This window comes from Clinocottus analis, unplaced genomic scaffold (genome assembly GCF_023055335.1).
Source record: "Clinocottus analis isolate CAN_PGR_092001 unplaced genomic scaffold, fCliAna1.0.p SCAF_19, whole genome shotgun sequence".
NCBI lineage: Eukaryota > Metazoa > Chordata > Actinopteri > Perciformes > Cottidae > Clinocottus > Clinocottus analis.
The window spans coordinates 814,785-839,531 of NW_027175920.1; the positions used below are offsets into that span (position 1 = coordinate 814,785).

At 47.7% G+C, this 24,747-nt stretch overlaps 2 protein-coding genes across 15 annotated transcripts in view; one reads left to right on the plus strand and one right to left on the minus strand.

Annotated features, from left to right (window-relative positions):
* On the minus strand, positions 1 to 21,274 carry wnt3 (wingless-type MMTV integration site family, member 3). 2 transcript variants are annotated; one of them, XM_068582606.1, is made up of 4 exons: positions 20,819 to 21,274; positions 9,131 to 9,372; positions 3,555 to 3,820; positions 1 to 480 (listed from the first exon to the last, which is right to left on the minus strand). In XM_068582606.1, exons 1-4 carry the CDS (start codon positions 20,896 to 20,898, stop codon positions 1 to 3), a joined length of 1,068 nt encoding a protein of 355 aa, XP_068438707.1. In that variant the 5' UTR covers positions 20,899 to 21,274. The 2 variants fall into 2 exon arrangements, with proteins under 2 accessions (XP_068438707.1, XP_068438706.1); XM_068582605.1 differs by lacking the exon at positions 20,819 to 21,274 and having other exon boundaries at positions 9,131 to 9,560.
* The window catches only part of ormdl3 (ORMDL sphingolipid biosynthesis regulator 3), a 20,886-nt gene continuing 9,603 nt past the window's right edge, over positions 13,465 to 24,747 (plus strand). For 3 of the 13 annotated variants that reach the window (XR_011077820.1, XR_011077821.1, XM_068582608.1), the window contains exons 1-5: positions 13,465 to 13,587; positions 14,560 to 14,634; positions 16,007 to 16,249; positions 16,781 to 16,935; positions 20,785 to 20,901. Coding sequence is in view for 7 of the 13 variants with exons in the window: in XM_068582608.1 (XP_068438709.1) it covers positions 20,897 to 20,901 (5 nt within the window). In the remaining 6 variants the exon portion in view is untranslated. Of the gene's footprint in view, positions 13,588 to 14,559; positions 14,635 to 16,006; positions 16,250 to 16,780; positions 16,936 to 20,784; positions 20,902 to 21,378; positions 21,414 to 24,747 lie in introns of those variants that run through there. The other 10 variants (XR_011077818.1, XR_011077819.1, XM_068582607.1 and 7 more) reach the window with 8 other exon arrangements.

The following is a 24,747-nucleotide window of genomic DNA, read 5'->3' on the forward strand; positions in this document are numbered from 1 at the left end:
TCACTTGCACGTGTGCACGTCGTAGACGCGCACGCACTCCTGGCAGCTGACGTAGCAGCACCAGTGGAAGATGCAGTGGCACTTCTCCTTGCGCTTCTCAGTCCGCGTGTTGTGGCCGCGGCCGCAGCACAGCAGGTCGCAGCCCTCGATGCCGTGCGACGACACGTTGCAGGCGCGGTCGCGCGTCCCGAAGGAGCCGGTCTCCGGGTTGGGCTCGCAGAAGTTGGGCGAGCCCTCGTAGTAGACCAGGTCGCGCTCCGTCGGGTGCTTGAAGAAGTTGTACTTGACGCGCAGGGTCTCCACCCAGCCGCGGGACTCGCGGTGCTTCTCCACCACCATCTCCGAGGCGCTGTCGTACTTGTCCTTCAGGTAGTCGCCCAGCATGCGGAAGTCCGGCTGCGCCCACCAGCACGTCTTCACCTCGCAGCTGCCCGACAGCCCGTGGCACTTGCAGCGCAGGTGCATGTGGTCCAGGATGGTCTGAGGGACACACACACACACACACACACACACACACGGAGACGCTTATTATGGGATGCTTTAAAGACTTTAAAGACAGTTTGCTAATTGGAGCGCGATGGTGGAGCTACGTGAGGATTCAAAGGGTCGAGATGAGGATGCAACACACAAGACACAAAGACTTAACTTGACCTGTAGTTAACATGTAGTTAACATGTAGTTAACATGTAGTTAACATGTAGTTAAGATTGAGTTAACATGTAGTTAACCTGTAGTTAACATGTAGTTAAGATTAAGTTAACATGTAGTTAACTTGTAGTTAACACATAGTTAACATGTAGTTAACTTGTAGTTAACACATAGTTAACACATATTTAACATGTAGTTAACATGTAGTTAACCTGCAGTTACCATGTAATTAACATGTAGTTAACCTGTAGTTACTATGTAGTTAATATGTAGTTAACCTATAGTTACCATGTAATTAACATGTAGTTAATATGTAGTTAACATGTAGTTAACCTATAGTTACCATGTACTTAACATGTAGTTAACCTGTAGTTAATATGTAGTTATCATGTACTTAGCACATAGTTAACATTTAGTTAACCTATAGTTACCATGTAATTAACATGTAGTTAACCTGTAGTTAATGTGTAGTTATCATGTACTTAACACATAGTTAACATGTAGTTATCATGTACTTAACACATAGTTAACATGTAGTTAACCTGTAGTTAACATGTAGTTATCATGTACTTAACACATAGTTAACATGTAGTTAACCTGTAGTTAATATGTAGTTATCATGTACTTAACACATAGTTAACATGTAGTTATCATGTACTTAACACATAGTTAACATGTAGTTAACCTATAGTTACCATGTAATTAACATGTAGTTAACTTGTAGTTAACCTGTAGTTAATATGTAGTTAACTTGTAGTTAACCTGTAGTTAACCTACAGTTATCTTGTATCTTTTTGTATATTTATATTTTTTTATTCAAGGTTTATTTATCTAATAAAGCCTCATTGAGAATAAAAATGTCATTTCCAACAGTGTCCTGGGTAAAAGAGCAGAAACACACGGCTCCAACGTTTGAGACAAACAGATGAAATCAATAAAACAGATGAAAGAGATGAAAGCGATAAAACAGATGAAAGAGTAACAGAACATGTTGAGGTCTCAGCACGAGTCTCCAGTCGTCATGAAGCAACAGCTGCACATTCCTCTTTAAAAACATCGACAACCAGATGAACCTTCCTCCAACTCTGTCTGTCTTCTTTGAGAAACACTCAAAGCGTCGTCTGCAGCAGCTCCAAACATAAAACCCCGTTTCCTCTTGGACCTGGAAGCTTTCATGACTCGCTGCTGCTGATCCCGTAAAGCAAGCCTCCGCCCGAAATACACCTCCAGAGTCTTGACTGAAAGCTGCTCCTTCATCTTAAACTTCTCCTCCTCAGCTGATCCATATGCTCACTGTGCCTCGGCGTGTGTGTGTGTGTGTGTGTGTGTGTGTGTGTGTGTGTGTGTCGCCGGCGGGGCTTATTTCACCTTTTGTGTTTCGTATTTTCTGTTGCGCTTTTAATTCTGCAGCTATATTTAGCTGCAGAATTCCCCTCTCGGCCGAGGGCGGAGGGCAGGTGGCTGAGGCGGGGAGGATGTGTAGAAGAAGAGGAGGAGGTGGAGGTGGAGGTGACATCACTTTGTGAGCTTGTCATGCTCCAACATCAAGTCCCAGAGGCCTCGGGGGGGAGATGGAGGAGCGTGAGAGGGCCAGGTGGAGCGCAGAGGAGACTCACATCAAAGCTCCTCTTGTTGCCGTGTGGTCGCTCCGTTCGCCCCCGGCGAGCCCTTCCTCTCCCCGAGCGCTGACACAGAGCCAGCCATGTTTGAAGAGGTCGAGTCTCTTCCTCTCACCGGGTTCACTCGGGGGATTTGACCGCGAGACGCGCGATGAAGGAGCGTTTGATTAAGACGAGTCGCTCAAAGTTTAAAGCCCGTCTCTCAGGCGGAAACTCAGACGTCACGTTCGAGTTCCCCGTCGGTGAAGAGAAACTTCTCACGATCAAACCTGCCGGTCAGTTTGGTGCTGAGGTGATCAATATGTTCAGGAAGAGGAAGAGGGAAGGACAGAGGGAGAAAGGAGGAGATGAGAGAAGGAGAGAGAGGAAGAAGTTGTTTCTTGACACAAGAAGAAGTCAAGAAACACAACTTCTTCTTGTCTTTAACACATTGACTGTGATCTTGTTGTTGTTGTTGTTGTGCTTTACTGTCTGTTTACATTCCTGCCAATAAAGCTCTTTGAATTGAACTGAGCAGGAGAGAATATTAATATTCTCTCTCTCTCTCTCTCTCTCTCTCTCTCTCTCTCTCTCTCTCTCTCTCTCTCTCTCTCTCTCTCTAAACGTGATATGAAGCATTAAACACCTTTTATCACATCCCTGCGAAGATGCAGTCATGTCTACCGGAGCAGAGAATGAAGTCACTCTCTCCCTGTGTGTGTGTGTGTGTGTGTGTGTGTGTGTGTGTGTGTGTCGTAATCCAAGACGCACATGCGCGTGAGTCACAGCGTGCGAGGTTCCACCGGCTCGCTAATCGCCGCCGCCGCACATCTCTACTCTGCCGCTCGTTCAAGTCCGGACAGACATCTCTGGTGACGTCAGGCCGAGCCTCGGGCACCTGCTGCAGCAACACACACACCGCCCTGACACACACACACACACACACACTGTCCCGACACACACACACTGTCCCGACACACACACACACCACGTGGCCCTCGATCAATCGACGCCCGCGCTGCAAATCCGTGAATTCACCCAGTGGTATTTTGCACGAGCTAGCCTCCGATTAGCGCGCTAACTCCCGCCGCTCGCCGCCTTTTGGGATGAAGAGCGACGGGAAACTGCAAGAGGAGACTTCCACTCAGACGAGAAGACTCATCACCGAGAAGCTTCTCCCCCGTAAACCTCAACATTTATGTGTTTTCATCCCTCCGGGAGGCCGAGACGCGATCATTTCTTTGCAGACGTCGCCGCCGTGTGTTGCATATCATCACGCGCGCTGTGCACATCGTGTGTTCTTCTTACCGAGCGTCCCGCCTCGTTGTTGTGCCGGTTCATGGCCGAGCGGGCGTCCGGCCGGTTCTCTCTGGCGTCGGCGAACTCGCGGGACACCAGCACGCCGAACTCGGCGTCCTCGCTGCAGCCGCCCCACTTCCAGCCCTCGCCCGGCGGGCCCTTGTGGTGCGAGTCGCAGCCGCACATGGTGGACGTGCCCTCGGCGCAGGAGCGCGTCACCGCGAACGCCACGCCGGCCGAGGCGATGGCGTGGACGAACGCCGACTCCCTGGTCGCTGAGAGGAGGAGGAGGAGGGGGGGGAGACAATGGGAGAGAGAAGGAGAGAGAAGGAGAGAGGGAGAGAGATAGGGAGGAGAGAAAGAGGGAGAGGAGAGAGGAGAGAGAGATAGGGAGGAGAGAAAGAGGGAGAGGAGAGAGAGGAGAGAGGAGCGTGCGAGAGGAGAGAGAATGAGCGAGAGAGGAGAGAGGAGGAGAAGGAGAAGGTAAGCAAGAGAAGGAGAGAGAGAAGGAGAAAGGAGAGAGAAGGAGAAACAGAGGAGAAGAGAGTGAAGGAGAACAAGAGAAGGAGAAGGAGAAAGAAAGGAGAGAGAGAGAGGGGATTAAGGAGAGTGAAGGAGAGAGATAGGGAGGAGAGAAAGAGGGAGAGGAGAGAGAAGGAGAACAAGAGAAGGAGAGAGAGAAGGAGAAAGGAGAGAGAAGAGAGTGAAGGAGAACAAGAGAAGGAGAAAGAGAGGAGAGAGAGGGAAGAGAGGAAGGAGGAGACAGAGAAGGAGAAAGAGGGAGAAAAGAAGGAGAGAAGGAGAAAGAGAGGGAGAGAAGGAGAAAGAGAGGAGGAGAAAGAGAGGGAGAGAAGGAGAGAAGGAGAAGGAGAAGGAGAGAGTTAATCTTACAGAAGTATTGAAGGGAAACATTTTAACACAACATCATCTCTGAGAAAAGAAAACTTTAAACCCTCTTATTACTTTATTATTAATAATATTATTATTATTACAATATGTAAACATGGCTCACATTATTTTTTAATATTTCTAACACTGTTATCACATTTTTGTGCCATATCGTTCCTACATTTTGTATTTTTCTACATTATCTTTAATGTAATTCTGTGCGTTAGGAGGCAAAAATAAGCTTTTCATTGGCCGGAGTCTCTGTTATCTGTACCACAATAAAAACATCTAGAATCTTTTGGCACGCGATCGCGAGGAAGCGAAGGAGCCGAGGAAGCAAAGGAGCCGAGGAAGCGAAGGAGCCGAGGAAGCGAAGGAGCCGAGGAAGCGAAGGAGCCGAGGAAGCGAAGGAGCCGAGGAAGCAAAGGAGCCGAGGAGCCGAGGAGGAGCCGAGGAAGCGAAGGAGCCGAGGAAGCGAAGGAGCCGAGGAAGCAAAGGAGCCGAGGAAGCAAAGGAGCCGAGGAAGCGAAGGAGCCGAGGAGCCGAGGAGGAGCCGAGTCCCCCGCGGTGCCGTCGCTGCTTTGTGGCGGTTGTCAGGCGGCGCGGCGCTCGCTGGGATCTCGGTGACCTCCTGTCATCCCTGAGGTGCGCCGCTTTGCATCTGGATAGTGTTTCAGGAATGTTGTCACCCTCCCTCCCACCTCCCTCTTTGCCCCAAGGCCTTCTGGGTGAAACCGAGCAGTGTGGCGGCCTTTTTTAACACCGAGGGGATGGAGTTACGCCTCCCTTTTGTGTGTGTGTGTGTGTGTGTGAAGGCGACGGCCTTATTATGTAACCAGACACCATTGTTTCACAATCGCAGCACACTTAAGGCGGCTCACCTATTACACAGCTGTGTAACACACACACACACACACACACACACACACACACACAGTTCGCCCGAGTTAAACAATCTGAGTTGTACGGACACGACCGGGCGATTAAACTCGTATTTTTCAGACCGCTAAAGCCAGAAATTCCTCCAGCGCTTTCCTTTCCTTCAGGACTCGATCTGAATCAAAGTTTTCGAGCCGCAGACGCAGTTTGCTGATGTTTTGGCCGGAGGTCGACCACGTCGCCCCCCCGCCCTCAGAGCGTCTGGCGGCAAAGTGACAACAATAGAAAATACCTCTTTTTATTAGCCGGGCGACTACGACGCCAAGAGGATCAATGGGCGTGCCGTGTGCGTGCTAATGACGCTAATGACGCTAATCATGCTAATGATAAACGCCGTTGTGAAAGTGTAATGCAGATGTTGCAATAATATTAATATTATACATGCACTAATATTTGGGGAAAAAAGTGACAAACTGAACTATTGTTCTAATATCAGTGAATATAATTGTGATTTACACGACTTCAACATCTGCTTTACACTTTTAGAACGACAAAACAACATCTGACACAAGTTGAAATATTGTAAATCACAATTATATTCAGTAATATTAAAAAAACAACATGACAAACTGAACTATTTTATGAATATTAGTGAATATGATTGTGATTTACAGTATTTTAACATCGGCATTATACTTTCACAACAAAAGAAAACACCATCTGACACTCCAACTTGATCTCTGAATATTGTAAATTACAATTATATTCAGGAATAATTTTAAAAAAAAGTGACAAACTGAACTATTTTATTAATATTTCTTAATATAATTGTGAATTAAATGACTTCAACATCTGCATTACACTTTTAGAACGACAAAAAACCCATCTGACACTCCTTGAAGTTGAAATACTGTAAATCACAATTATATTCAGTAACATTAATAAAATAGTTGTTTGTCACGTTATATTGTTTGAATATTACTGAATATAATTGTGATTTACAATATTTCAACACCTGATTACACTTTCACAAAGAAAGAAAACCCCCATCTGACATTCCACCTTGTTTCTTATTAGCATTGTTAGCATTGTTAGCATGATTAGCATGCGTCCACATGTTTGCGTGTATATTTTTTCTCTGACGTTCGGCCCCTGTAAAAAAAAAAATAAAAAAAAAAAGATACATTTTGCTCTCAACCCCTCCGGCGGCGCATGATCGGGTGGCGCTCCGTCCTCGGGGTCGGGCATCGCCGCCCGGCGCTGGCAGAGCCTGGCTGGAGCGCTCCACAACGGGGGCCTGTGAGCCTCTGGGCCCCTGGAGCCGCTGGCTGTTAGCCACGGCTAGCGCTGCCTCTGCTACCTGCTGGGCCCATCAATCCGCCTTTGTCTCCCTTGTGTCACACTGTGTTACCGCCACAAAGGGCCCAGCGACTCGCGCCCCCACAGCCCCGCTCTGCCCGGAGCTGGCATTCCCTAAACTCCCTAAACCCCCACCCACACCACCACCACCACCAGCACCACCACCACCACCAGCACCACCAGCACCAGCACCACCACCAGCACCACCACCATCCCATCTCTCTCTCTCTCTCCAGCCTCCGACAACACCCTGAGCTGAAATCGCAAAACACCACCACAGGACCTCAACCCCCTACTTCCTCCCAGCGTCCACCAGCACCACCAGCACCACCAGCACCAGCACCACCAGCACCACCAGCACCAGCACCAGCACCACCAGCACCACCAGCACCACCAGCACCACCAGCACCACCAGCGCGGCCATCGGTTGGCTCTTAACTTTTCCATGCACCCATCCTTCAGGGTTCACGTTTTGACCAATAGATTTCTGTCACCTCGGTTTCACGCGTGAAAAAGTGAGACGCCGATGGATATTTTCCAGGTCCCCAAAAGTTGTGTAAAAGTCCTGTAAATGTGTTATATTCATGTGTTCATGACGTTCATTTAGTTATAAATAATGAATCTGCTTTTAAAAGAAAGAGCCTCAAAATATCAGCAGCATACATACAGGCATCTATATGAATGTTTATTCTTTTAATCAAACTATTGTCTCTCATTCATTTGAGTCATTTAAGGTTTACTGTATGCTTTGAATCCTCATTGTTAGTTTAAATACTAGATTTCATCACTTTTTACTGTTTACACACACATTTCACACGTTTGGGGATGAACATTTAGTTAAAAGTCATGAAAATATGGTTAAATGTTATTTAAATTTGGTTTAAAGTCATGAAAAACTCATGGAATCCATTGGTCATGAGGATCCAAACGAATGAGAGACAATTGATTAAAAGAATAAACATTCATATAGATGCCTGTATGTATGCTGCTGATATTTTGAGCCTCTTTCTTTTAAAAGCAGATTCATAATTTCAAACTCAGCGTGACTGAACGTCATGAACACATGAATATAAACACATTTGCAGGACTTTTACACAACTTTGGGGGATTTTTTTAAGGACTTTTCCAGGTTTTTCATGACCGTAAAGAACCCTGATTCCACCCCCAAAAAGAGTGACTCTCTTCCTTCCCTTTCCTTTCCTTCCCTTTCCTTCCCTTTCCTTCCCTTTTCTTTCCTTCCCTTTCCTTCCCTTTTCTTTCCTTCCCTTTTCTTTCCTTCCCTTTCCTTTCCTTTCCTTTCCTTTCCTTCCCTTTCCTTTCCTTCCCTTTTCTTTCCTTTCCTTTCCTTTTCTTTCCTTCCCTTTCCTTTCCTTCCCTTTCCTTTCCTTTCCTTTCCTTTCCTTCCCTTTCCTTTCCTTCCCTTTTCTTTCCTTTCCTTTCCTTTTCTTTCCTTCCCTTTTCTTTCCTTCCCTTTCCTTTCCTTTCCTTTCCTTCCCTTTCCTTTCCTTTCCTTCCCTTTTCTTTCCTTTCCTTTCCTTTCCTTTTCTTTCCTTCCCTTTCCTTTCCTTTCCTTCGCATCCCCAAAGCGCACACCCGGCTCGGGTTGGGGAGAGATCCCCTTTCAGCCTGTTTTCCTGACAGAGTCAAAAGGGCGTGTGAATGGGGCGTCCGTGGGAGCCGGACTCTGTGAGGCGCGCACTGGTCTTCATGCACAGTAGGGGTTGGAGCGGAGCCCCCCGGGCCCTTTTCTATTGCCTGTAATCTCATTTGGCCTCCCCTCTCCCTTTTTTTTGTGTTTTTTTTTACTTGACTGAGGAGCTTGGACTGCTCACACTGCCCGGATCCCTTCCCCTCTTGACACACGGGCCGATTCATGTGCAATCGACGCATTAAACGTCTACCTTTTTTAGTTTATAATTAGCGACTGCGACGCCTTAAGCGGGTCTCTAAAAAAAAAAATATATATATATATATATATATCGTAAAATTAGTATTCTGCTGGTGAAGCGCCTGATGGATGTCTCCAGTATATCAGCTGTGCCTGTCAGCTTCTGTTGATGGATTCTCACCGCGTTGACCCTCTTTCATGTACGAGAGTCAACACGGTCTGGGTGTGTGTGTGTGTGTGTGTGTGTGTGTGTGTGTGTGTGTAAGGGGGGGGGGAACTCCGAAGACGAACGCAATACTGGCGGCAAAGATGGATAGAAGTGAAATAATGTGTCGGTGCTTGTACCTGCGCCCTTTTCTCACTGCAAGCGCGCGGGGGAAAGGTGTATATTATTGTAATTGCCCCGGTTAAGCGTTTGTCAGCAAAAAAAAAAAAAGCCCAGAGAACAGGCCGAGCCTCGGGGGGGAAGGGGAGAGCGCTCTGCTGCAGCTTGCAGTAGCCACAGTTCTTCACACAGTCGTGGTTTGGCACACGTTTAGTTATCGTAGTCTTCGTCGCGTACTTCATTTACCTTTGTCCAGCACGGGGCCGAAGATGGCCAGGTTGTCCTTGATGGTGGTGCAGTTCCACCGCCGGCCCCTGAACTGGTGCTGGCACTCCTGGATGCCCAGCTTGACGCCCTCGGCGACGCTGGGCATGATCTCGATGTAGTTGCGGCAGAAGCGCAGCTGCTTGGGCACCAGGCCGGGGATGGAGCCGCACAGGATGGGCTGCGAGCCCAGGGACGAGTACTGCTGCCCGAGGGCCAGGGACCTGCGGGGCGAGAAGAAGGGCCGTGAGGGACTCGAACACACGTGCATCTGTGTGCGGACTGGGAATGCAAAACGGGGACGCAAAAGAGGTTCATCGCCACGACCAGAACTTAACTTCTCTTTCTGATTCTTTGCTTTTTAGGGTTTATATCGATTGAACTTTCGAACTTTTTTTTGTTACCAGCACCAAAAAAAACTGTCAAGTCGTGAAACCTGACAGATTGTTTACTTTATTCATCTCCAGGGCTGTACATTCTTTGTCCAGATAGTTCCTAAATCACAACATTTTGCCAATTTTGGATGATTTTCATGTTGCTGCGTATGCACAACACATCGTAGTTGAACACATGGTTTGACGTTGTGAAGACAAAGAAAAGACACTTCGCAAAACATAATTGAAAGGCCTTGAAAAAATAACTAAGACGCTGAACGGCGTCCGTATCGTGAGAACTTTTTATTTTGGGCAAAGTCTCCTGCTGCTCTTCAGACAACATTTGTACCATTTGGCTTCTTTTCTTTTCCTGTATTCGTTGATCTCGGGTTTCCCTGTCAGCGCACACAGCTCAGTGACAGTAATGTAGTTCATACCGGAGAGCTGCTGTTTATTTCCCCCCCACCAGGAGGGAAGGGGTTAAAGGCCCACTTCAGGGCAGGGATACGAGCTATTCGTTCTGGCTCTTCAAGTGTTTCCACTTGTTAGTATACTCAGATCTGCTGATCGAGCAGATAACACACAAGAACCTGTCTGCTTGGGAAAAGCCCCTCTCTCTCTCTCTCTCTCTCTCTCTCTCTCTCTCTCTCTCTCTCTCTCTCTCTCTCTCTCTCTCTCTCTCTCTCTCCTGCAATGAAACACCTGCCTCTGCATCCCCATCGCTGATCTGCAGGTTCCCCTTTTGCAGCCGATTGTGGATCAGACGCTGCTATCCGTAGATATGAGCCTCACCAGATGTGCCCACTGCAGAGGATTAATCACCCGACGAGACAGCCGAGATCAGCCCGCGATGCCAGAAGCCATTATGGTTTCATTCGGGTAATTCATTTTAATTGCTTTGTATTTCTCTTGAAATAAAAACGTCTCGTGAAGAAGGGGAAAGAAAACATGTTTGCCGCGTCCTCGTTGACGACAAGCTCAAACAAAAAAACGTCTGTGCAGGTTTTTTTTCCTTCCCTTCCACGAGGTCGTGCGTCTACCTGGAGGACGTTGGACTCAAATGTCTTGTTCATTTAGATTTCGGGGCCTTATGGGCGCGTCACCTGGAGGCTGCTGCTGTTCTCAGGCGGTGCAGCGCTCCACAACGGGTGTGTGTCGGGCTGCGACAACGCGACAGGGATCAACAACTGACGCCCATCGGATCGGAGCGCCACTCGGGATGACCTCAGGACCCCTCGGGGGGCGCAACCCGACCTCGGCAGCCACCGACTCTGACGGATGATGAGCTCCACTCCGAAAACAAAAGTCAAGCCATTGAAGTCACAGGAGAAGACACAAAAAACTATAATCCCCCCCCTCCCTCCTCCCTGCCCCTCCTCTCATGGACGCTTTTGCTTTCTACATATGGCTGCGACCAAAACAAACAAAAACACTGGCCCCACCTTCCCTCCAGAACATGTGTTTGATCCCAGGTGAGAGTTGTTCACATGCAGGTATCACGCTCTGAAAACATGCCAGTTGTTTTCTTTCTGCACACACTGCAGTTCTCTTATCTGTTGCCTGTGCACTATGGTAAATATTCATGCTCCCCATTTCTTGTTTATTGTGTTATTAATGTCATGCAACACATTCCTTGTATGTGAAAACATACATGGCAATAAATGGTTCTGATGATGATCTCATGAAATCGGCTAAAAGCCAAACGTGCCGTCGGCTTCCTCGCCAGAAACACTGCTGCACAACAAACAGTCATGGCGTTCCAGTGTGTGTCTGTGTGTGTGTGTGTGTGTGTGTGTGTGTGTGTGTCCGAGTTACGTAAACTATTCGAAGCGCTCAAACACCGCCGCGCATGAGAGGGAACAAGTGTCTCGTTTCAAAATTCGACTCAATAATTCAAACTCAGGGGAGAAGAAGAAGAGGACAAAAAAAATGCTGTTTTGCCCCAATTTGGCGTTCCCAGGCGGTAACCCGACAGCGCTCATCAATCTCATTCATGTTCTTGTCTCGAGTTTACCGAAGCGCAGGCGGCCGCATTAGCTCATCCGCAGGGTTGCCGATCCCCGCCGACATCGGCGAGCACGAGTGTTGCTGACTTCACTCCGTCTGGTGACGGAGTGACTAAGGGGCCCTTAATTACACCGTCTGCACGCGTGGTTTCTGCCCATTAATCTCTGAGCCGTGGGGAGGACCCGAGTGGGCGAAACCCCCCTGATGTCACATGATCTGTGGCAACATCAGTCGGTAAAATCTCTCCCTCGCCCGAGTGAGATCTCCCTGCGTTTGAAACCGCTGTGCCAGCCTCCGCTCCCTTTTTTCAGGGGCCCCCCCATTCGGGACAGCTAAACCGCTTACCCGCCGCTCCGACATACCGGCTTTGCCAGCGAATTTTTGATTTTGTTGATGGAATCAATTAGCTAACCGCATGGGACTTTGCGGTGGACATCGCATGTTTAGACTGCAGGCCGGGGATCTACCAGCCTATTTGTCTTTGTTTGCAAAGGATGTGCCTCACTTGATCCGCACGGACAGATGAGATGAAAGGGGATATCTTTTTTGGCGAGGTGCTAATGAGAGTCTTAACCCTGAGGGGTTATGAGGCGTATCGTGCAAACAGACACACACACACACACACACAGACGCACACAGACGCATGCAAGCAGGCCACATGTGAGCCCCACTGATCCTGCCTGCTTCGCCTCACTTCTGGGAAGCCACGAGCAACGTGTCTCAACCGAGCGAGCGAGGGAGCAGCAGACCCAGAGACCTCCACAGAGGCAGAATGCCGGGGGAATCTGCTGCAGGGGGCGAGACGAGCAGCAGAGCAGCAGCAGAGCAGCAGCGAGCGGCAGGGCTTGGCAGGTGCATGCCCGGGCAGGTTCCTGTGGGGCCTCTACTGGCCTGGGGGGCAGGTGGGTGGGTAGCTGGATGGGGTGTTTATGGCTTGGTTGGGGGGGTTTTCTCCAGTTTTTTTTTTCTAAACTGGGCAGCAGAGGTAACAAAAGGGATGCCACCACACACTTCGCCGAAGAGACTGGAAACTCACGCAATCAAGACTGTAACGCTGTCAACACACACAAAAACAAACTTCTGACTCAACCACTCCCAGTGCAATAAAATCCCCCTCTACAATCTACAGCAGCGTCGGAGGAGCGAGGCAGCAGCATCCTGCAGTGTTTTCTTTTTTTTTTTGTCCGTGAGAAAGGAATCTGGTCCTGTCAGAAACGTGTTGCAGCTGTTACTGTGGGAGGTCTGACTGCATTACAGGGGTCGCTGTGTAGCGCATGTCTGTGCACAGATGGGCTCTTTTTCTTTGTGTGACAGCCTCCTATGTCCAGAGGCACAAAATGTACCAGGTGACCCTCTGAACCTGTTGAGCAGAACATGACACCTGAGCGGGACTCCCTTTGGCCCGACGCGGCCCACAGAAACAGTTTGAAGTTCACGACCAGGGTACACATATCCAGGAGGATGCCTCATTTATCAAAGTCTATGCTCATGTACTCCACAATATACCTGTCTATCTTTTAAGTGTTGAGAAAAAAGTCATTTTCTTCTATTGAGTCCCAAGCTTTACTTTGGTACATTTTAAGTGCTGTACATTACACAAACATAACACGGCAAAAGATTTGAGACCTCCGCACATCCGTGCACACTTCACATCATGACAGTAAAAACAGCTTATCACTTTGTGGAATAAATTATGCATTTTCTCGTCATAAAAGTTGAGATGTTGTGCATCAAGTCACACTGCGAAGCATTTACTCTCCTCCAAAATTATACATTAAGATCAATTTATATATATATATGTATATATATATATCTATATATATATAGATATATATATATATCTATATATATATCTATCTATATATATATATATATATGTTAATGCTATAATTTTATTACAATAGGTATTGATATTTTGCTTTAGTCGGGATCTGACGTCACTTCCGGCTGCCATCTTTGGTCGTTTTGTGGATAACCTGTTCTCTTTTAGATTTTAATTTTAATTAGATAAAGTCAGAAGAGTCTTTTGAGGAACCTGTAAACGTCTTTAAAACACAGGTAAGAGCTCCTGAAACGTTTTTTTAATCAACATATGACTTGAATCTTTTGTATGTAGCCTCAGGAAAGACGGGAAAAGAGCGAACGCTAGCTAGCATAAAACGTTAGCTCTGTTTCTTAAATATCACGTTTTATCTTCAAATTAAAATACACTTTATACGACACGACAGTTGGGTAGCATAATGTCTTAACATCCCTTTTAATCGTCCCGCATTCTTCATGTCGTGAAGTACTTTTCACCCCAAGTAAAAACTTAAAAAAACAAGCTAGCTATATTGTTGTCGTACTCTTCTATGCGCTCGCGCACCCGGGCCCCTAACGTAAGGGGACAGTAAACGTTACGTAAGTTACGTAAGTTACGTTAAATACGATTGAGCCTCTTTTGCTTAAGTACAAATAAGAAGTTAAAGTATTGAATTAGAAGTCCTGCATTTAAGATTTCTAGTACTTAGCGTAATGTACTTACTGTACTAGTATAAATACCCATACAGAATTAATGATTGCTGTTACAAATAGATGAGCATATATGCAGCATTTTAATGTTTAATGCGGTGCAGCTAATAACGTACTGTTGGATAATTTAATTAACATAAAATGCACTTTGTATAAGCTTTGCATGCTTGGTGTGTTAAATGTTAACTTGCAAAGTAAATCTAGCTGTTAAATAAATGTAGTGGAGTTAAAACTACAATATATATAGCCTATTGGAGTGGAAGAAAAACAAAATATTGTAAAGTATGATGATCTCCAAACTGGACTCAAGTACAGTTCGCTCGTCTGTTTTCCACCACTGGTTTCAGCTGGTAAAGAACATTTGAAACACGTTTTCAGACTCATGTTGTTTTGACTGAAGCTTTTAGTGGCTCGTAGCTCAGAACAAATTGGATCGTTGAAGTGGCGACCAAAGTATGAGGAAGAAGCTTGGGATCAGAGAGCCTGTCACAATCCATCCCTCCATGCGTTACTCCTCAGGCGCTGTTGGAGGACTCACGGAAACCTGCATGCGTGTGTGAAGGCAGAGTGAACTGCGCGGCTGTCTTGCTACTTGTAAGTTTCTACTTCCAACCAGGTCATCACTTGGAGGGATACTGGCAAGAGGCGGGAGGCCTTTGTTTGTGTTACTCATTCTGGGCAACAACAAAAAATGGTTGATTGCGTACACCGGGCTCGCACCCTTGTCGTAAGACATGCTAAAAAAAAACAAAAAACTGCTGACACGTAATTATTTAATTTAAAGGGGAACACTCTCCAGGCTGCTGCTCTCAGGTCAAAAGCAGACTTGGATCTGATGATGCATTCAATACGACCTCGTGTGCGAAGATCCCGGGATTTGTTCAACTCTGACGCTGCAATTAATCATAAACTTTTAGCCAAGTTCTTGATCTTTTATTATATGTTATGTTTTATATTTATTGGACAGCTCGATAGATTCGAAAAGGAATTTGGTTTGATTCAGTTTTATGTTGTAGAAACTAGGAATTCTGTGTATTTTCTTTGAGCTTTTTTGGTGCCATATTAATCCCTGCGAAGGTCAAATTCAGAAACTGTGCTCATCCTCGGCCGCGGTGATGCCACGAAGGCGGCGTTGCGTAAAGAATCGGACCAATTGGAGGAGACTGGGAGACTTTTCGGAGGTGGGGTAACGGCTTCAAGTTTGAATCCAGGTATATTTGGCTGGACGTGATGAGAAAAACAAGTGTTTTCTATCTTTAAAATCATGTCGACGTGTTCTCGAGTAAACCCAATGTCTCCGTTTCTGTTCCGCATTCCGACGTATGTTCGCCGTCATCGGCGGCGAGCGCCAGTCGCTCTCGGCGCCGTCTGAACAAGTTAACTTATTTCATTAAAAGAGAAATTAATAAAGTTCTCGTACGCCGCCGAGTTTGTGCCCCGAAGCGCCGCTGCGCGTCCTGAGTGCATTCTGTCACCTCGGCTGCCGAAACAGACGGCGAGAATATTGTTTGCATTAAACTCCAATCTACCTCTAATTTACCTCCCCGTATATGTTGACGCCGCAGCGCAACTTGTCAGTATTTGCCCGGGAGGACGCCGCGGCGGAGCGGTCGGGGAGGCGTTCGAGAACATTGCCGTCGGAATTTTAATTTATGGATCCCACAGCGAGAGTCCGCGGGGAGACAAAGAGACACTCGGAAGAGAAGTAAGTGGGCCAAGGAAAGTTGCCGGCTTCGCCCGAGGATGGGACTTTTCCTGGTGGAGGCTGGAATGCGTGAAGCTGCTGTCTGCGCTCTGTTGTCTTCCCTTTTGGCTTTGGCACACTTTTGATTTGTAGTCCGACAGCTCCTGGCTGATCAGATAGAAAAGATGACAGGACCCCCGGAAAAAATGTTCCAACCTGTTTCTTTCTTTCTGTCTTTCTTTCTACCCCGCCTTCTCTCTCTCTCTCTCTCTCTCTCTGCAGACTGCTGCTCACAGAGTGGAGTTGGGACAAGGAGCCCCTGCAGTCACAAGTATGCAGACGGAGAAGAGGGAATCTGAACAGGGTGTAAACTTGTGAACCTGCGCGTCAGAATAAAACAAAAAAAAAACAAGAGCAGCAGAAGCTGATGAACGCACGACAGACCGAGAGCGCTGAGGTGGCCACGACAGAGGAGCATCCACGTGTCTTAGAGGGATTGAGTCTGTTTGAACGAACGTCTTTGGGGTGTGTGTGTGTGTGTGTGTGTGTGTGTGTGTGTGTGTGTGTGTGTGTGTGTGTGTGTGTGTGAGTGTGTTTGAGAATGAACCGCAACTCAAACAGTGCATTGTTCCCTGTCACCGCTCATCAGAGGAAGCTTGTTGGCACTCAGATACGTCCTATAATGCATCCTATAATGCATCCTATACTGTGTCCTATAATGCATCCTATTGTGCATCCTATAATGCACCCTATACTGTGTCCTATAATGCATCTTATAATGCATCCTATAATCATATAATGCATCCCATAGTGCATCCTATAATGCATCCTATAATGCGTCCTTTAATGCATCCTATAATGCATCCTACAATGCGTCCTAATATTCTATAATGCGTCCTATAATGCGTCCCATAATTCATCCTATAATAGAGCTTTAGTGGCTCTTGCGTATAGCAATTTGTTTAACTTTCTTGTTCATGAGTTTGTCCTCATGGTCGAATGCTCTTGTGGATAAAAGCGTCAGCTAAACGTAACCTCGTGTCCTTTCCCTTCTAGCCATTGACTGATCGTCCTCGCCGCCTCCTGATTGGCTGCCCGGTCAGTGACCCCCGAGGGCTTTTTGGCTGAAAACAGGCCGTACAGGTGTCGAGCAACACCGACCCCCCCGAGTGTCAGAGACGTGACTTTCTGGCCGTGCAGGTGAGATCCAGGTAATGAAGACTTTAAATACGGCGTGTGTGTGTGTGTCTGTGTGTGTGTGTGTGTGTGCCTTCACACACGAGTCCCCCCAGCGATCTCTCTTGCCGTTTTCCCTTTGAGGAACTGCCCCGGCCTGTGTTTTAGCGTTTTAGCGCGGCTAATAGCTGTGCACCGGGGTGTGGAGGGAGGGGGGGGGGGCTTTGTCATTTCCTACAAGAAGCTCGCTGCTGTCCTTTGATAGCGTTTGAAGATTAGAAACTCGCCCTCGCCGCTTTGAAACGCCGCTCTTCTTCTCCTTTGAACCCCTCTCTGCGCCTGTAGCCGCAGTTGGATGATGTTGTGCGTTTGTCCTGTGAGTCAGCGCATGACCTCACCGCGTACAAGTGACATATATTTGACGGGGCATTGTGTTCAGCAAAGCTTCTTATTTTAAAAATCAGCATATTAAAATGCATCCGAGTCACATGACGGCTCATGGGGGGCGCGTTGCGTAATCACACGTGTTTTTATTTTAAAGAGTTTCACTTCCCGTGGAGACTTTTCTCGTCCCCTTCTTGGCTCCAGCCCCCTCAAAAAGCGTCCCCTGGCTCCGGCCCTGCGGCGTCGGCCCTCGTCGGCCATTCATAACCCTGAAGTTTCCCGTGAATGACATTCTTCTTCTGCTCTTTTTTCCCTCTCTCTCTCCACCTTGCTGAGAATAATAGACGAACATCCTTGATCTTTTCACACAAGGCGGACGGAGGATTTTCCTCCGCGGTGAGAATCATTTAAAGTGATCCCTTTTGCCAACGCTCGGGGTTTTTCGGGGTTGGAGATTGGATTGGAGATTGGAAGGGAGGGGTTTGGGGGGGGTCACAGTCAGATAATGACATTCCTGAGACCCAGAGATGGACTCTAGAGCCCCATTTAAGCCGCTCAGGTTGAACTGGGGAAAGTCTGTGTGGAGACTGGGCAGTTTGGGGGAAACCTAGACGGCCTCCAGAGGTGCACCGCTGACTCTTTATTGGCTCTCCCACAAGTAGTCCTTCAAAACGGCTAAACACAATAGTCAGGAAGCCGTATTTAGGGATTATGCACGCGCCGAACTTTAATTAAAGGACGTTTGAAGGAGTGTTTATGACGTGTAACACCTCCACGAGTGTTGCTCTGCACTCCTGAATGTGTTTTCAGACTTTGAACACAAGTCTGCGTTTGCTTTTTGTCTCACCTGAGCGGAAAAGTGAACGAATTCCACGAAAGATGGATCGATCGGGTCTGCATCGGTCGCCCGATTTTGAACACTTTGCCGTGCAGCCACGACAGGTTTAAGTCTTCTCAAGCGTTAAAAACATTCCTGCGGAAAAAGTTCAAGTCAATGTGAGAATTTTTGAAGTTGCGTCTGCCTCCTTGATGCGATATCCGCCGCCGCCGCTCGACGGCTCGCGTTCGTAGCCGAGCTAATTCCCTCTCGCCGAAAAGCGACCGGCGTCATTCGCTCGCGGCCGCCGCCGTTTACGCAAGCGGGCCCGAAAATAGCGCGACCTCTGCGTCCGACGAGGACGCGACGTCATCGCTTCTCGCAGGTTTCTCGGCTGCTCTTCGATTATTTTAAACGCGAGGTTTACGCGGTGAAAAAAAACACGGCAATAAGTCCAACAACAGATCTTTTTTCATGCTCGGCGTTGGCAGATAATTGGACGACGGCACCGTGGGACAGCGTGCGGGCCGCGAAGCCTCAACACGCCGTCACCAAGCCTTTCAAACGTTGTGCTTTCTTGCCCATGTTTTGCCCCAAATTGCTGTTTCCCCCCTCCTTCATGACATTCTTACATCCTCACCTCCCCCCCGCCCCAAAAAAACAAAACAAAAGAGCAATTCAGCGTCTCCGTCTCGCCTCTCTCCAAACCCACCTCATTACTTCGCTATGTCTCTCCCGCTTGCACCTCATCTTCGATCTTCGCCGGAGTTATTTATGCCCCGTTTAGTTTCTCAACACCCCCGTCTGGTAAAAGCGGAGCTGCCAGGCGTAAAGCGGTCGAGAGCGGCTTCTTCTTCTCCCCCCCCCCTCGCAGCCCGTCCCACCTTCGGCTGCAGGATTTATGGCCGAAGTAGTCGTCGCCCTCGAGACAGAAGCCGAGAACCCCCCTCCTCTTCCTCCTCCTCCTCCTCCTCCTCTCGCTGAAACTCTGCACCCTCCTTGTTTTGACGCAGCACCTCATTTTGTCTGCCACCCTGGGGGTGATGCCACTGACAGCGCCGGGTTTGACACCCGTCCCTTCAGCACCCACAAGTCACCTGGAGCCACAGCTCCGCTTTTCATCCCCCCCCCCACCAAAAAAAAACATGTTACCCAAAATCAAAAGGTCGCCGCACATTGTTTGGGGAGGGGAGGGGGGATTCGAACATTATACCGCTGTCACGTAAGCTCCTTGAACAGAACAGCTGCAGGTAATACACACACACACACACACACACACACACCAGGCTCTTTTGTCGCTCTTGTCTGGCTGAAGCCGGCAGCGGGTGTGAAGTCCTCTCCGCCATTAACGCTTTGCGCCCTGTGGCCCGCGGCCCGCTTGGCAGCCGGGCCCGGCTCGGTAAACGAAACCAGAAGACGCTCGCGGTTTGGACAGCGCCGCCGCGGCGGTGGGACCGCATGCTACTCGGGGGCTACTAAAAAAAAAAAAAAAAAAAAAGGAAAAAAGAAAGTGCAGTAGCTCTGACAAGTATTGTGTCGCGAGCCAAAAGAGCTTTGTCATACGCCTACGCAAAAAAAAAGAAGAGAAGAAGAAGAATATCTCCAAAATAGAAGCTTTATGTTACCGAAAAAAAGCAGCTATGAGGTCAGCTGTGTCGCTGAATATGTAATGAGATAAAAGCTCTACATTTTCAGTTGCCGATCTGGGATGATTTAACAAAGAATATAAAAAAACCCTGCAGGGGTGAACATATTGTCTCCTGACAAATCCGTAGAGGAAGGGGGGTTGTGGTGGGATTGACAAAGCAAAATGAACTCTTTAAGAAGAAGAAACACTGATTATTTTAATAGCGTCTGATACCCTGTGGCACACCGCAGATTTGTCAGGGGGAAATATTTTATGTCGTATAAAACTTAAAAAAAAAAAAGAGACCAAAAGCAATTCTGATTTGATTTTTTTTTCTTGTTTTTTCGGGGGCCTCGAATGCGTCGAGTCGCTGACGCACAATAGCAAACGAAATGACGCTGATCTTTATAAGTCATGATGGTTCGTGCTCCCCTGAGGCTACCCCCCCCCCCCCCAAAATTACATGGTTGCACTTCAAGAAAGAAACTGATTATGGTGTCGAAACAGGAGCTTCTTTTCAGGCTTTTGTCGACTTCTGCTGAGCGGCATCGGCCGGCGTCCTCGGCCTTTTTCTTAAGCGATATCCATTTATATAAAGATATATAAATATCCATGACTCCCACCCTGAATAGTGACCGGTCTCACTCACCTACACCGTCGTGACGCGCCGCTGTCTGACAAGTCGCATCAACGTGGCAGCCGCTTCGCTCCTCGTGTGCGTTTTTTTTCTCCTCAATAAACCATATTTCTAAATCATTCAGCGGTTCCCAAAACTTCCACACAAAAAAAAAAATCGGCCTCTTCGCGTCACAACATGCGCCGGCCCGATATGATAAATGGACCCTTGTGCGTGCGTGTGTGTGTATATATGTGTGTGTGTGTGTGTGAGCGGCGAGCCTTTTCCGTTACACTCGTATTTGAGGTTTTAGATTCTTTGGACCGGGCCGGAGAACATTTTTTTTTTCCACTGAAAGCGCAGAACTCTGCCCTCTCAGAAACCATCATTTGGCCCCCAAAATAATAAATAAATAAAAATAAAAAACTCTTTCTGCACAGGATCTGATGCTGAAACTGTTGGATTCGTACTCACCACCAGATGGGATAGCCTCCAAGCACCCGCGAGCTGGACAGCCACACACACATCCAATATCCAACCAGATACAAATCCATGAGGTAAGTAGTGTGTGTGTGTGTGTGTGTGTGTGTGTGTGTGTGTGTGTGTGTGTGTGTGGAGGTGAGAAAAAAAAAATCAATACATATAACTTCCAGCAAGGCAGTGAATGAAGAAGAGTTTCCAGGAAGAAGACGCTTAAGGGCAGCTTGATTGTTGAATGAAGGGAGGAGGAGGAGGAGGAGGAGGAGGGGGATTAAAAAACAATATATTGAGAGAAGAGGAGAAGAAAAAAAATATATTCTTCCTCCTGTTTTCCCCCCTTTTCTTTGAGTCGGGCCAGGAAAAGTGTGTCTGCCTCCTCGTAGTTAAGAGAGTAAGTGTCTCTCGCACACATGCACACACTCCTACCCGTCCTCTCCTTCCCTCCCTCTCTCTGAGCTTCTTCCCTAAGGTAGATATCTTCTCTCTCTCTCTCTCTCTCTCTCTCTCTCTCTCTCTCTCTCGCTCTCTCTCTCTCTCTACTTTTTCTCCCTCAGGATGCCTCATCCACAGGCCCAATATTAAAGGGGAGGGGGGGGAGGAGGAGGGAGGAGGACTAGGACGAGGAGGAGGGTGGGGGGTGAGGTTTTTTGGGAGATGTCAGCTGGCAAGCCAATCACAGAAGATGGCCTTAGGTTACGAAGGAGAAGAAGAAAAAAAAATTATTATTCGTTCCCATCTGTCAATCACGCGCCACCCCCTGGTAATGTGGAGAAAGAAAGGGAAGAGGGAGAAGAGGGGAGGGAGGGGAAGGAGAGAGGGAGGTATGGGGAGGGAGGCGCGGAGAAAAGGTAGAGTTGTTACTCAACTTGTTGGAGGAGGAAGAGGAGGAGGAGGAGAAAGTCACAGGTTTAAGGAGGAGAAGAAGAGGAGGAGGTAAAGAAAGTCACAGGTTTAAGGAGTAGGAGGAGAAAAAGAGGAAGAGGAGGAGGAGGAGGAGGAGAAGAAGAAAGTCATGGGTTTAAGGAGGAGGAGAAGTGAAGGAAGAGGAGGAGAAGTAGAGAAGGAAGAGAAGAAGGAGGAGTAGGAGGAGAAAGTCACAGCTAGAAGAAGAAGAAGAAGAAGAAGAAGAAGAAGAAGAAGAAGAAGAAGAAGAAGAAGAAGAAGAAGAAGAAGAAGAAGAAGAAGAAGAAGAAGAAGAAGAAGAAGAAGAAGAAGAAGAAGAAGAAGAAGAAGAAGAAGAAGAAGAAGAAGAAGAAGAAGAAGAAGAAGAGACATGGGTTCAGGGATGAAAGCCGCTTCAGGAGACTCGAGGCGTTTGGCTGACGTACATGTTGACACATTGATGTTTTTCGGGGTTGTGCCCTGACTAATTGATCCGGATACACGTGAAGACTGTGCACACACACACAGGGACACACACACACACACACACGTATAGATACAGTGAATTTTCTAAATTGTCGTTCCCGCCCACCTCATAAAGGCGACACAATAAAGCCATAAAGCGCGGCGGCGGCGGCCCAGAGGCCACACATTTTTTACACTATTGTCATTCTGATGGGGGGAGGACGGAGAGAGAGAGAGAGGGAGAGAGGAGGAGGAGGAGGAGGAGGAGGGTGGGACTCTTGTGATGGACTTAAGCCTGAAGTAAGCAGCGCGTTTGATTCTCACACACTCAGGGAAAAGACGAATGCAAACGAGAGAGAGATCAAACAGAAGCCAGGAGAAGTTGTCGATAACGATCTCGTTCTCTGGGTTTGTTATCAGGGAGGGGAGGGGGGGCGGGGGGGCAGCCACCAGTAGCACCAGTGCAGCAGACGCTCCTGAAACCAGTATGGAAGGGGTTCGAACTTCACAGGAAAGCGATGTTCTGAAGTTCACGAATGTGCACAAATGTGTGTGTTTCCTTAACATTGTTCTTCTGTAAACAGGACTTTGAATTCCCTTTTTCTAAACTTGCCTCCTCACTGAACACATTGGAAACATATTTAAGAAGCACGTCGTGATTTATGAGCTGATATTCGCCGCGTGCTGCCAGGTGGGAGATCTGCTTCTCAAGTTTTATCGATTTCATCCTGATCCGATATTGTAGCCACAAAAAAACAGAATGGAAATGATTTTCGGGGATTAGATTAGAGTCACATAAAGTCAAGTTGCAGAAAAAAGATGGAACAAGTTTCCAGGTTTTAAAGGCAGCATTGCACTGAAATTGTGATTTCTGAACTATTAGTCACCCGATTTTCCGGGGTTAGATTCGAGTCAAATAAAGTTTCTCATCAAGTTAAATTCCCCCAAAAAATACTTTGAAGATGTTTATATTGTCATACGGAACAAGTTTGCAGGTTTTAAAGGCAGCTTTGCTGTAAAAATATGTGATTTTCTGATTATATTCACATTACTAATGAAAGACAATCGAGGTGTTAAAATGAAAATACAATCCTGCACCTTTGACCCCCGACTGGCGCTCTTAGTGATTTTAAAAGTGTCGCTTCTGCTTCTGCAAAACAGTGAATGTCTGCAAAACTTTACAATTTTAAGTAAAGTAAATTAAATTAAAGCAAAGTTAAAAGACGGCTTCGCGCTCGACAACTGTCAGAAATTGCTTCTGCACTCTCTGGCGCCGTGTTTTATAGTCGAAATACAAAAACTTTTTGTTGTTCGTTACTTTGCGTGCGTGCGTGTGTGTGCATATGTGTGTGTGTGTGTGTGTGTGTGTCCAGAGGACCTCCAGAGAGCGAGGGCGGGGCTGGAAGGTCGCTCAGCAGGGGCTGGGAGCGTGCACTCTGCAGAGGAGACCCCGTTGCCCACCGCGGGGCCGAGAGCGCCGCGACCGCAGTCTGGAGGTCACTCGCGGAGCGCCCGCCCCCACCCTCACCCCCACCCTCACCCCCACCCTCCCTCGCCCGCCCCTTCTGTGTTTTATTCCCCTTCAACAAAGAAGGTAGGGAAACAGGCAGTGACTGAGCGGCACTCGACCTACCGCCCTGTTTGAGAGGAAGGAGAAAGAGGAGGGGGGGGTTCCTCCGAGCCCCTAAATGTGACAATAATTGATGGACATCTTTGTGAAAACTTGATCTGGTCGGCCTCCCGCCGCTCGTGGTGGGGAGTCTTCTTCATTATAGCAAACAAAAAACAACAAAAAAAGATGGCTTTTCTGTTTTCCATCACCGCCGACGATGTCGTGCGTTTTTTTTGTTTTTTTTTCACGGCATCGCCAGAAACGCGTCAAGGCGCCGGTCTTTAATTTACGAGTGCAAAAAAACGGGAATCGGCATCCGAACAACATTGAAACCCTGTTTTCCCACGTCGAGGCCTCTGATAGGTTGTATTCTGGTCACATGACGTCGATCGCTTCTGTCCATCCGGGTGAAGAGATCCTGGAGGTTTCCTCCATTTCTCCTCCTGTGAAAGTGTTTATAACGATGTGAGGTCCCGGGACAGGGATGTAATGTGTGTGTGAAGATTATGAAGCAAATTTGTACTAAACTGAATTAAACTGCAACACAAATTGTCTGAAAAATCGTTTATTTTTTATTTTTTAAGGTCAAGAACTTTGGAGGCCGATCTTGAAACAAGTCGTGCAAAAAAGGCCTCGGCCTGCGCGGCTGCAGAAGGTAGTGTGTGTGTGTGTGTGTGTGTGTGTGTGTGTGTGTGTGTGTGTGTGTGTGTGTGTGTGTGAGGGTGACACACACACACACACTCACACACTCACACACAGGTCCCCTACCGGGCCGGTTTCTAAGGTGACCTGAGAAAGGCCGTAACCAGGTCCGGCTCCTTCTCAGGCCTAATCAGAGCGTTACCACAAAGGAAGGACATGTGTTCGCGCCCCCTCCCTCCCCCCTCCTCTTCCTCCTCCTCCCCCTCCCCCCTTCTCCCCTCTCTCAATCCGACCAGCATGGCTGGACACAAGCAGCCAATAA